The sequence below is a fragment of the Lynx rufus genome, unplaced genomic scaffold (genome assembly GCF_022079265.1).
Source record: "Lynx rufus isolate CCGP_SWC_20201006 ecotype Redwood Valley unplaced genomic scaffold, mLynRuf1.p SCAF_1, whole genome shotgun sequence".
NCBI classification, from domain to species: Eukaryota; Metazoa; Chordata; class Mammalia; order Carnivora; family Felidae; genus Lynx; species Lynx rufus.
Window position 1 is genome coordinate 112,487,483 of NW_025814823.1, and position 13,382 is coordinate 112,500,864.

At 38.8% G+C, this 13,382-nt stretch overlaps 1 protein-coding gene across 1 annotated transcript; it reads right to left on the bottom strand.

Annotated features, from left to right (window-relative positions):
• LECT2 (leukocyte cell derived chemotaxin 2) lies at positions 1 to 10,930 on the bottom strand. Its single transcript, XM_047097026.1, has 4 exons — positions 10,885 to 10,930; positions 9,267 to 9,363; positions 7,210 to 7,355; positions 1 to 167 (listed from the first exon to the last, which is right to left on the bottom strand). Exons 1-4 carry the CDS (start codon positions 10,928 to 10,930, stop codon positions 1 to 3), a joined length of 456 nt encoding a protein of 151 aa, XP_046952982.1.
• Positions 10,931 to 13,382: the final 2,452 nt, after the last annotated feature.

A 13,382-nucleotide genomic window follows, 5' to 3' on the forward strand; every position in this document is an offset into this window, starting at 1 on the left:
TTAGAGATATGCAGTAGGATCACTCAAGTCACAGTTTTCAATATGTATATGGGATTGTATGCCAGGATGAACTTTCTGCAAGGGCAATACAGTTCCCAGTTTTTCTCCCTTCTTGATGGAACCTTTATATTTAATTGGCTTAATATGGAACATTTTTATACAAAAACCTAAAAGGAAAGAAATTAAATTAGTTTTTATCTGGGTTTTAGTAGCCTTGAATCAGAAATTCAAAAAATAACAGAAATGGAAGAAAAGACAAAAAAAATGAGTTGATTGAACTCAATGAGGAAATTGAGGAAGATGACAAAATCATACCAGAAATGACTAAAATTACAAGATGCCGAAGGGAAAACAGATTCATATGAAAATTTAATAAAGACATTGAGGAATAACAGAAAAACGCTAGCTGAGAAAATTGAGACTATTAACATATTTTCTTGTTCTCACCCAGAACAATTTCAACTCTAAGACATATTCTTATAAAATGATGAGACTTTAAAGACAAATAAAAATGGACATAATTGGCACAAGATTGAAACTCTTACTAAATACCCAAAGAAAATAATTTTAAAGACAAAGACCCACCAAATAGGTGGGGCTATTGTAATACTATCATCATAATGTAATATGGCAATGTTGAGACCACATATATGAGTTATATCTATAAATGTTAACTCATCTGTTAAAAAAATGTTCCTACTAGCTTAAAAAGCAAAACCCAATTATATCCTATATACAGTAAAACACAACAGTTGAAAAAGGCAAAAAATAAAGGGCTGGATCAAGATTTGTCAAGCAAATGGAAACAATAAGGAAAGCAAGGGTTATGAATCTGTTATCAGAGATTCAGATTCGGGACAAAAAGCATTGAAACGAAACAAAGGAGGACAATTTGTAATGCTAAATCCAATGAAGATACAGCATTTACAACCACCTGCACACTAAACACAAACCATCTATATAAGGCAGAGACTACTGGAGAAACAGGGAGAAATAGAAACACACTAGAAGATTTTAATACACATATCAGTGAAAACAGTCAAGTAGACAGAATTGTGCTGTCTGACATGGTAGCCACTAGCCACAAGTGGCCAGTCTGCACTTGAAATGTAGCTCATCTGAATTAAATGCACTTTGAGTATAAGATGCATGCTGGATTTTGAAGACAGTACAACAAAAGTAAAATACTAGTAATTTTTATTTTGTATTTTAAAATAATATTATAGACACTGAATTAAATAAAATATATTATTAAAATTAATTTTACCTATTTTTTAACTTTCGTAATGTAACTAGAGAATTTTAAATTATCTATGTGACTTGTATTTCTGTTGGACATTGCTGATTTAGAAGATCTAAACAAAATCAATATAATGTGTCTTATATGCATGTTATACAATATGTGCACAATTTCAACCCTGCAAGCCAATGTGACAACTACTAATAGTACAGGAAGAACTAAATAAATGGAGAATATAACATGTTAATTAATTAGAAGACTCATTACTTTTAAGATATCAGTTCTCGATTTCATCTGTGTAGTCAATGCAAACCCAAAGTCCCAGCAGAATTTTTGGTGGAAATTGATAAACTGATTCTTTTTTTAATGTACTTTTTAAAGTTTATTTATTTTGAGAGAGAGAGAGAGAGAGAGAGAGAGAGAGAGAGTGTGTGTGTGTGTGTGTGTGTGTGTGTGTGTGTGTAAGTGGAGGAGGGTCATAGAGAGTGGGAGAGAGAGAATCCCAAGCAGGCTCCACGCTGTCAGCCTGATGAAGAGCTCAAATTCATCAACCATGTGATCATGAGGCATTCTAGATCATTGAGCTGAGATGAAGAGTCAGAAGCTTAACTGACTGAGCCAACTAGATGCCCCTGATAAACTGATTTTGTAATATATTTGGAAATGCACATGAGGAAGAATTGTCAAGGCAATCTGAAAGAATAAATTTGAAAGATTTATGTTATATCAAGATGTGTTTTTGGTTTTTAATATTTATTTTTAGAGAGGGAGTGCAAGTGGGGTAGGGGCAGAGAGAGAGAGAAAGAAAATCCCAAGAAGGCTCCGCACTGTCAGTGCAGAGCCCCACATGGGGTTCAATCTTATGAACCATGAGACCATGACCTGAGCAAAAATCAAGAGTTGGACGCTTAACCAACTGAGCCATCCAGGCGCTCCCAAGATGTATTTTAAAGCTACAGTAAATAAGACAGTTGGATATTTGTGTAAGATCAACACATTGACCAATGAAATACAATAGAAAAATCAGAAACAAACCCATGTTTATTCAGACCATGACTTACCACAAAAGACTATACTGCATTAGAGTAGGGGGAAAAATAGTCTTTTCAGCTTAATGGTACTGAGTCAGAAACTAATGTGAGAAATAAAGATCTTGATCCCTATCTCATTCCTTACACAGAACCCAATTCCAAGTGGATTATAAATCTAAATATGAAAGATGAAGCAATAAAACTTACAGAAGAAAAAAATACTTTTATGACTTTATGATGAGCAAATGTGTCTTAAGCAGGTAAAAACATGTTATCAATAAAGGAAAATACTACCAAATTGGACTAAAAGAAAAATAAGAATTTTTGTTTGTTAAAAGACAGCAAAAATAAAGTGTAAAGGTAACCCATGAAGTGGGAGAAGATATTTACAATACATAGATCTGACAGACGACTCATCTACAATATACAAAAAGCTCCTACGTGCCAAGAAGAAAAATGCAGAAAACACAGGGAGAAATACTTGAATAGGCACCTCACAAAAGATAGTATCCATGCTATCAATAAATACAAAAAGGTGCTCCGTTGCATTAGCCATCAGGAAAATGTAAGTTAAAGCCAATAATGACATGTCAGGTAAAGGGTTAATATCCAAAATCTATAAAGAACTTCTCAAATTCAAAACCCAAAAACAATCCAGTGAAGAAACGGGTGGAGGACATGAATAGACACTTTTCCAAAGAAATTAGATGGCTAACAGACTTGTGAAAAATATGGTCAACAACACTCATCATCAAGGAAATAAAAAACAAAACCACAATGAAGTACTTCCTCATACCTGTAAGAATAGCTAAAATTAACAACTCAGGAAACAACATGTTGAAGAGGATGTGGAGAAAGGGGAACCCTTTTGCACTGTTGATGGGAATGCAAACTGGAGTAGCCACTCTGGAAAACAGAATGGAGGTTCCTCAAAAAATTAAAAGTAGGACTACCCTATGACCCAGCAATTGCACTACTAGGTATTTATTTATCCAAAGGATACAAAAATGCAGATTCAAAGAGGCACATGCACCCCAATGTTCATAACAATGCTATTAAGAACAGTTAAACTATTGAAAAAGTACAAATGTCTATTGACTGATGAATGGATAAAGAAGATGTGGTATATATATAATGGAATATTCAGTCATCAGAAACAATGAAATCTTGCCATTTGCAATAATATGGATGGAACTAGAGTGTATTATGCTAAGCTAAATAAGTCCATCAGAGAAAGACAAATACCATATGATTTCACTTAAATGTGGAATTTAAGAACTAAAACAGGTGAATATAGGGGAAGGGAAGGAAAAGTAAAGATAAAAACGGAGGCAAATCATAAGAAGCTCTTAACTATAAAGAACAAACAGGGTTGATGGAAGGAGGTGGGTGGGGGTTGGGCTAAATAGGTGATGGGTATTAAAGAGGGTACTTGTGATGAGCACTGAGTGTTTTATGTAAGTGATGAGTCACTGAATTCTACTCCTGAAACCAGTACTACACTATATGTTAATTAACTTGGATCTAAATAAAAATAAATAAAACGAATGAGATGCCACTATATACTCATCACAATGGCTGAAATGGGGGAGGGGGCACTTGGGTGGCTCAGTCAGTTAAGTGTTCAACTCTTGATTTTGACTCAGGTCATGATCTCATGACTCATGAGTTTGAGCCTCGTGTTGGGCTCTGCACTGACCATGTGGAGCCTGCTTGGGATTCTTTCTCTCCCTCTCTCTGCCCCTTCCCTGCTTGCACTCTCTCTCTCTCTCTCTCAAAATAAATAAATTAACTTAAAAAAAAAAGAATTGCTGAAGTGGAAAGTTGGAAGATAGCACCAAGTATTGTGTATGGAGCAACCGGAACTGTTACACACTCCTTGTTGGAGTGTACATTGGAACTACTGCTTTAGGAAATGCATTAGCTGTTAGAGCAGAAGGTACATATGGTACCAAGTGATCCAGCTCTCCTGCTCGTACAACATTCTGCCATCAGCGAGTGTGCTGATTCCAATGATGCATTCTGAAACTGGGGAAATTACCAGAGAGTGGATTTGTGGACACACTGGGACCACTGTCAGATGGACCCTCATGAAAATCTACGTTGATCTCCTGACCCTAGAAGCCTCTATTCTGACTGATTGACCACATTGGCCTTTTGGGTGTCCAAGAATTAAGTCTCAGTTGTTGAGCAAGTGTCCAGTAGTCTCTGAGAAGCTCAATTCTTTCTTCTTCCCCAGTGTACCGCCATCCTGCTTAATGGTGGCAGTTGCCTTTGAGGACAGCTAGAAGTAAGGTTTATGGTATAAATTTTAGGCTGTGTGAACTAATCTTTGACTAATCTTTGACAAACAAATCTTTGACTAATCTTTGACAAATTGTGGTTTATATACACAATGGAGTACTACATGGCAATGAGAAAGAACGAAATACGGCCCTTTATGGTATAAATTTTAGGCTGTGTGAACTAATCTTTGACAAAGCAGGAAAGAACATCCAATGGAAAAGAGACAGTCTCTTTAACAAATGGTGCTGGGAGAACTGGACAGCAACATGCAGAAGGTTGAAACTCGACCACTTTCTCACACCATTCACAAAAATAAACTCAACATGGATAAAGGACCTGAATGTGAGACAGGAAACCATCAAAACCCTAGAGGAGAAAGCAGGAAAAGACCTCTCTGACCTCAGCCGTAGCAATCTCTTACTCGACACATCCCCAAAGGCAAGGGAATTAAAAGCAAAAATGAATTACTGGGACCTTATGAAGATAAAAAGCTTCTGCACAGCAAAGGAAACAACCAACAAAACTAAAAGGCAACCAACGGAATGGGAAAAGATATTTGCAAATGACATATCGGACAAAGGGCTAGTATCCAAAATCTATAAAGAGCTCACCAAACTCCACACCTGAAAAACAAATAACCCAGTGAAGAAATGGGCAGAAGACATGAATAGACACTTCTCTAAAGAAGACATCCAGATGGCCAACAGGCACATGAAAAGATGCTCAACGTCGCTCCTTATCAGGGAAATACAAATCAAAACCACACTCAGATATCACCTCACGCCAGTCAGAGTGGCCAAAATGAACAAATCAGGAGACTATAGATGCTGGCGAGGATGTGGAGAAACAGGAACCCTCTTGCACTGTTGGTGGGAATGCAAATTGGTGCAGCCACTCTGGAAAGCAGTGTGGAGGTTCCTCAGAAAATTAAAAATAGACCTACCCTATGACCCAGCAATAGCACTGCTAGGAATTTACCCAAGGGATACAGGACTACTGATGCATAGGGGCACTTGTACCCCAATGTTTATAGCAGCACTCTCAACAATAGCCAAATTATGGAAAGAGCCTAAATGTCCATCAACTGATGAATGGTTAAAGAAATTGTGGTTTATATACACAATGGAGTACTACATGGCCATGAGAAAGAACGAAATATGGCCCTTTGTAGCAACGTGGATGGAACTGGAGAGTGTGATGCTAAGTGAAATAAGCCATACAGAGAAAGACAGATACCGTATGTTTTCACTCTTATGTAGATCCTGAGAAACTTAACAGAAACCCATGGAGGAGGGGAAGGAAAAAAAAAAAAAAAGAGGTTAGAGTGGGAGAGAGCCAAAGCATAAGAGACTCTTAAAAACTGAGAGCAAACTGAGGGTTGATGGGGGGTGGGAGGGAGGGGAAGGTAGGGATGGGTATTGAGGAGGGCACATTTTTGGATGAGCACTGGGTATTGTATGGAAACCAATTGGACAATAAATTTCATATATTGAAAAATAAATAAAATAAATAAAATAAAAATAAAAAATTTTAGGCTGTGTGACGGAGCCCTTCCTCAAAGGAGCTGAGCCTTGGTTTCTTTCAAGGGGCCCTGGGCTTGTGAACTGGTGCAAGTCTGGGGGTGGGAGGCAGTTTTGTGACCCAGTATGGTGATGATTGAAGTCACGATTTTGTTCATCAGACCTAGAGTGTTTCCATTTATACAAATCAAATCAGGCTTTAGCGGGCTACCCGTTTGTTCAGTTCTTGGGTCACCATGATTAACTAGACAATGCCACAGATCTCTGTCCTTCAGATGAATCTGATGGCCTCTTCAGCTCTGCAGCCTGTTAGGTAACCATGCCAACCTTGGCCTTGCTTATTAAGTGGACTCCATCCAGTGGCAGCAGTTTCTCTTGTCATTTGGGTCCTATAGAGAATAACCACCATAGAGCCCTTGAGGATGTGAGCTCCCTCACAAAGTGTTTCTTATCGTGGTGAGGGGAGTGTCCTCAGGGCCTGTTTCTGACAGGAATGCACATTTGTGTTCATTAAAAGACACATGCAGGAAAGTTCATGGAATTTTCATAATTGCCTGAAACTCGATACTACCCAGATGTCCACTTAGAGAAGAATGATTACGTAGATGAAGATCTATGCATAGAATCAAGCCCTCTACATCAACGAGAATGAAGGAACTAGAACGACACACACAAGTAAACAGTAAGCCCAATACCTGGAGTACTGGGTGACCCAGCTTAACCTAGAACATAGAAGCCTTTGAAAATATTTTCCAGCCAACTTTTGCAGGAATGCCAACATCTTTGAATTGTAGGATTTGATGAATGAAAGTATTTATTTATTAGAGTAGATACTGTTGAAAGTGATCTTGTTTGTAGACTATTAGGCAAAACCACATGGGCCACAAGAAGAAAGCCCTTCAGTCAGCTGTGGGGTTAGGTAGAGTGTGTGCATAAAGAAAATGATTTCAGAGGAAGAGTTGGAACATTTGAAAATGCATCTAGCTGTTTTAGTTTGGTACCCTATGGCCTTTGTATTCTAGATGTTACTATTTTGAAGGACGTATGACACTTCGGCATATGGCATGTGCATTAAATAAATAAGCATCAAACATTTCCAGCATGTGCCCCAGGTATAGACAGCACCTCTCACCTCTTCCAGATATCCGAACTCCATTATTAATGGCATTTTTGTTCTTATAAGGTTTCTCCTGGCCTACAATCGTTCCGGTGAAAGGCGCATACACAGTCGATCCATCAGAGCACAAGACGTCCACACCCTGGTGAGGCCTATGATTTCTAAAATGTAAATAAGAATGAACAGACTGAGGAAACTGTCCTAGGAACTTTATTGCCCAGAAACGTGGTGTTAGCCCACTGTTCCCAGACTAGGATATCAAACCCTGAAACTGCTACACCATATTGGGAGGTCCCAGGTTTCCTCTCTTTAGCACAATTTTAACCTCCCTTCCTGCAGGTAGTAATAACCATATTGTAAAGATTAAAGTCTTTAGGATAGTATTTGGTATATGGAGAGCCTTTAAGAATTCATTAGCTATTATTGTTATGTGGCATTTTGGGGAAATGAGACAATCTATGTAAGTAAATTTTTAAAACGTATTTATTCTTTTGAAGTTTATTTATTTTGAGAGAAAGAGTGCAGGGGAGGGGCAGAGAGAGGGGGAGAGAGAATCCCAAGCAGGCTCCATGCTGTCAGTACAGAGCCTGATGCAGGACTTGATCCCTTGAACCGTGAGATCATGACCTGAGCCGAAATCAAGAGTCAGTTACCTGACTGAGCCACCCAGGGGTCCATATGTAAGTAAATGTTTAAAAGATTTTTTTAACGTTTATTTATTATTGAGAAACAGAGAGAGACAGAGCATGAGCATGAGAGGGGCAAAGAGAGAGGAAGACACAAATCCGAAGCAGGCTCCAGGCTCCAAGCTGTCAGCACAGAGCCCAACTTGGGGCTCAAACTCACAAACCGTGAGATCATGACCTGAGCTGAAGTCAGACACTTAACCGACTGAGCCACCCAGGTGCCCCCATATGTAAGTAAATTTTATAGATATATGACTCTTCACCCCTTCAAGACCAGTTGTAAAAGAGTTATCTCTTTATGGAAACCTATCATAAAAGAATCATACGTTACTCTCATCTTATTTTTGTCTCAGTGACCAGAAGTTGTCATAAACAACATTTTTTGTATATGGTATTTTAACACAGTGAGTGATACCTCCTGAGTTTATTAAAGTGGGTCAAGAACAAGCACAAAATGATCCCAGATTGTGAGATTTCTTGAAGTTGTCTCTGAAAATCCTCACTGTTGTTTACATTCACTCTTTCCAGCCCCCTCTCCCTTCTAATAGGCTAGCACCTGAAAAATCCAATTTGTGAGGATTGTTAGAATTGTGTATAAAGCAACACTGAGTGGAATTCCAAGTGAAAAACCAGTAAATTATTGTAGAAGTCAAGTGCATACACACTTTCGGGTATGAACAAATTAAGTCTTAATTCTGGCAATTGAGCGGCCATTTTTCCATATTTCCCATCTCAACCCTGCTGCTCCAGGTATTTGAGGTTGCTTTGTAAGTAGCATTTGTTTAAGTGAGAGCTCCACTATAATTAGGATGGAGATCGATGATGCAGTTGGACACATGGCTATTTCATCAGAGAGTGGCACCCCTAAGGTGGTGCTGTGCATTATTGAAAATTCACAACTGTGTCCCTTATTGTTTAGAAGAAATGGCCTGTCGAGGGCCAGCCTCTGATGTTGAACTCCCACATCCTGGGTCAGTGACATCATGGTGTGATGGGAAGAGGAACCAAAAGCGTGAATCCTTATGCAGCTTTTCCCACCTCCAACTGTGGTGGACAGGTGCCTTAACCCTTCATACCTCAGTTCAAGTCCCTCTTGAATAAAATGTGATAGTAATGTTGATTTTCACCTTGGAAAAACCAGGTGGGTAACGCTGAGAAGGAAAACATGCATTTGCTCCCCTTTCTCTTTATTACATGCTTTATCCCCAATTCAGAGGCTATCCTTGAAACAGAGGTCTCGGAAGTTGCTCTAAAGATAGTAGTCCAGCTGGTTTCATCGCTGTGTCCTGCTGTTAAAGGGAAATGACCATGAGCGTTTGAGGCAAGGACACTAAGCAAAGGGGTTAAGAACCAAAAGAATTTATGGTTATTTGTGAAGCCCCATACCTTTGAGCAGTATACTGGCCACAGCCATGGCTGTCACATGTCCTGATCTCATTGGAAGACTTGCCAGCACAGATATTAGCCCATGGTCCAGCCAGAGCTAAAAAAGAGAAACATGACAAGCAGATTTCCTGGCCTCACATATTTCCAGTCTCTTTTTACCTTGTCAGTCTTCCGGTAGCTTCAACGCTTCTGTTTTCACTATAGTTTTTCTCTAACTTTCTATATTTTATGGGCAGGTGTTCCTTTAATTCCCGATTCGGGTGTAAAGTTTGCTTTTTCCTTTACCATAAAATTCTGTCTTATGACATACACCGTATTTGTAAATGTGTTTATTTATAAGCATTAATCTCCATCATTACGGTTTGTTTCAGATTATCAACTAATAAATGCCCTAAGTTATGATTCTCAAACTTTCTTTGCTTATTACTTGGGACCGCTGTGTTTAGGTTAAGCAAAAATAATCAAACAGCATGGTGCCAAGAAATAATTCAAGAAATTCTAAAGTAACTTTGAGATGTTCCTTTATCGTTAGTCCTAAAAATCAGATCCAAGAAAATGTTTGAATTGAAGAAGCAAACTCTGAACTAGCAAAGCAGACTCTGAACTGAATAGATCTCTTTTCTGTCTGCAAACATGGAAGAGGGAGATTCTTAGAAATAAGAACATGTCGGACCAATTTAGCCTAGAGTGGAGGGAGAAGACAAGGGAAGGGAGTAGAAATATATGAAAAATTGTGAAGTAGTAAAACATGGAGGAAGGGCTGGCTCTCTCAGTGTATTTTGTGCACACTTGTTTTAGGTGCATCTTCTCTTTAGTATATGCTAAATTGAGATAAATGCTCAATTGAATTAAATTTCCCAGATTTCCAATATTAACGTTCACAGAGAGATGCAGTTAGCCAACTCATCCTTTCACTTCAGAATAAACTAACAAAACAGAAGCAAAAGCAAGAACCAGCTAATTTGATTGTTGATTTTCGTCAAAGATATTTTACTATTCATTAATATATGTGCTGTGAGAGGAACAACAGAATATGGCTATTTAAGTTTATATGGCTGTTTAAGTATATTCTTTAATATATTTTTTAGAAGATGGGCTTCAAATGTCTTATACCTTTGAGCCAAACTTCAAGTCAACATCTTGATCGAGATACAATACCATCACTTTGGCAACTAGTATTTATTTATCCTGGGGAATTGAGGCAGATATTAGGTGATTTATTAGCGTATTCATTTTTCCTCTCCTGCTGTGATGGTTAAGGGAGCGAGAGTTCCCTTTGCCATAATCCACGCCAGTCGCTGCGTAAGGAATTCTCCAAATCAAATTCTTATACAAACTTCTTATTTTCTAATTATGTTCCAATTAAATCCTAGGCCAAGATTAATAGACTTTTCTTAAAGTCCTCTATTCCACTTTTATGATTCCCTTGTTCAAGAAGGACAGCATTCAGGTGGAAGTCAGGAGAAGTCCCCCTTTCCCCTGTATTCTTCCTAGTCCATTTTCAGTAGTCAAACACACACATTTCTGTTGTGGTTGTGATATTCCTGACTTTTGAATCTATTACTGAAATCCGTTTTTTAAAATTAGCCAAGATTCTAAAATTGTTTTTTGCACTTACCAGTCGAAATGAAGACAGCAAAAAGGAGGATTTCTGTGGAAAACATTTGGCTTTTGCTTTCCTTGTGATGTTTCTTTCTCTGATAATTGGAATTGCCCCCACACTCTTTGAAGAATAGCCAAGGTTGAATTATGTAGCCTTGGAATTCTGCATCATTCACGTCTTTCGTTTACTGTGAGACACACAGAAAAACAAGAATGAAGCAAGTCAAAGTCAAATATTCCCTGGGTAGCTATTTGGTTCACATGTAGGGCCTATGTAAAAGTGTTTGATCTGAAGAAGGAGTTAATTTTATTGGAAATGCTGACTAAACATTAACAGAAAGTGATAAGGTAGCTGACTGTCTTCTGGGCTGCAACTTCATGAATGGCTGTGTACATAGGAAAAATACAAAAATATGCACAGATTAATTTTAAGATAATAGGTACCTCTCAGGAAGGAGGGAAATAGAATTGTGGAGGGGTATACAGAGTGCTTAAACTCTAAAATACTTAGTAAAAATGTGAGAAGGAAACATGTGAAAGTATTTGTTAATTATTAGAGGTAGATACATGGCTATTTGTTATATGAATCTGTGCTTTTCTATATTTTTCAACAAATAGACACTATTTCTGTGTATTAACATCTCTTTCTTGTTATGCTTAATATTATAACAGGCCTTGGGATTTTCTACAGAAACATCCCCCTTTAAATAACTTGTCAGTAGCTGTGGGAGACTGAGATTGTGGCCCCAGTTCTTTTTACCCTTCCCTGAATCCACTCCCTTCCCATGACTCTAAGGAGGCAGAAGGCCTTTCAAACGTTTGGTATGTGTTTCAGCTGTATGACATGCTATGACCGATCAAAGGAGACACAAGTGACAGTTCGTGAGTACAGCTTGAGCCCTACGGGGTGTCGTGTCTTTCGCCTTCTTGTGTTCTGCCTTGGCCGTGCAGAGAGCCTTCCCAGACTAACCTGCTGGCCCCAGGAAGAGAGTAAAAGTCCCGTGGAACAGAGTCACTGTAGCCAAGCCACCGTAACTGAAGCCAGCCTAGCACACCCCTTAATTTATAGTAGAAAATCATCAGCTCTCACAGTTATTGAACAGAGTAAACGCCATGGTGTTCAAAGAACTATTACAGGAGTTGAAGCAAATATAAGCTAGCTAACCCAACAGTTGTTTGAAAGGCTGGCTAATGCCCGTTTTGAAGTGGTAGGAGGCACTGTCACTGTTCTCTTGTGTATCCTCCGTGACTGTAAGGAGTGTTGAGGTGGTTGCCATGTGCTAGAGATCTTTTGATGAGAAACTCTGACCTATTCACAGTTTTGCATAAGACCTTTATCTTCTCTGAGCTCTACTTCCTCATAAGGAAATGTGTGTGGAAGTAAGGTGACTTGTTGGGCTACAGTTACTGAAGGGCATTTAACTTTTGCAAGACAAGCTCAACTATCAGCATTAAATTGACCTCTCATTTCTCCCCCAGGCTTTGACTGTTTTACTTTTCTCAGCACTTTCACTAAAGCCAGAGGGAACCTGGAGGAAGAGGACAAATTCAAACTGGCTATAATTTAGCTTTGAGGGCAGTGGTGCTAAAGTCTACTTCCGGCATCAAGATTAACTAAAAGTTACTTGCCTCTTTCACCACATCATTCTCCCGTCTAGTTAGAAGAGTTTGAGGTAAAATTACATGAGAGCTCATGCAATTGCAAGACTCAGATTGTTTCTTCCTCTTGCCCCAGCTTCTCTGTACCTGTCTCCTGCTTCCTCTGAGATGGGTAGTTCAATTCCAGAGTGAGAGGGTTGGCTGTATTCCAGGAGCCAATGAACAAATTGCTTATGATAAAAATCACTGAATCGTATGCTTTTCTCTGATTAGCCAAAGAAAGCACTTGATTTTCTTCTCTCAGGGCTATTGTATCCTTTTGTTAATAGTTTCTTAATTGATTTTTAAGAAGTAGCTATATTACAGAACACTAAATCACAGAAGAGTTGAAGTTTTGGGTATGTCTGAGTGCTTCCATTTGGGAACAATTTACATGAAACCTTTTTGGTTTTCCTTAACTGTGGGAATAGTGGGCTAGAGGGTGAAGATATAATTTCTTTGGTAGCTTTGATCTTTGATTTGATCTGCAGTTTGGAGGCCTTTGTGAAAGAGAGGAGGTCAGCGTGCTTTGCAAAGGGTTGTTGGCCTGGGTACCTGACCAAACGCACTGGCTCCTTCCTTCTGTGTTTCACTAAAATGAACCTACCTAGAAATAGCATGCTGTGTTAAGCTACTGATTTATTAAACAAATGCCTTCAGAAATCTGAAATTAGTCCAGAACTGCTCTGCTAAAGTCTGTCCTAGTCATGATAAGAATGAAGAAGGCATTAAATACAAGTTGTGGCCAGTAGAGCCTTAGCCTCATGATGAGGCCTTGTGTGTCACTTTCCATCTCTGATTTAAGAATGCCAAATGAACATTTAAATCCATTCTACCTTCTCCCACCCCCTTCCCCTCACTCCTGCCACCCCCCAC

What these genes read in the sequence shown, in the direction of transcription:
- LECT2 (XM_047097026.1), bottom strand. Translation starts at nt 10,930, where the DNA reads ATGTTTTCCACAGAAATCCTCCTTTTTGCTGTCTTCATTTCGACTG. An exon ending in TGCTGTCTTCATTTCGACTG is followed by an intron (nt 9,364 to 10,884) that starts GTAAGTGCAAAA and finishes TCTCTTTTTTAG; the next exon opens with CTCTGGCTGGACCATGGGCT. An exon ending in GGCCAGTATACTGCTCAAAG is followed by an intron (nt 7,356 to 9,266) that starts GTATGGGGCTTC and finishes TTTACATTTTAG; the next exon opens with AAATCATAGGCCTCACCAGG.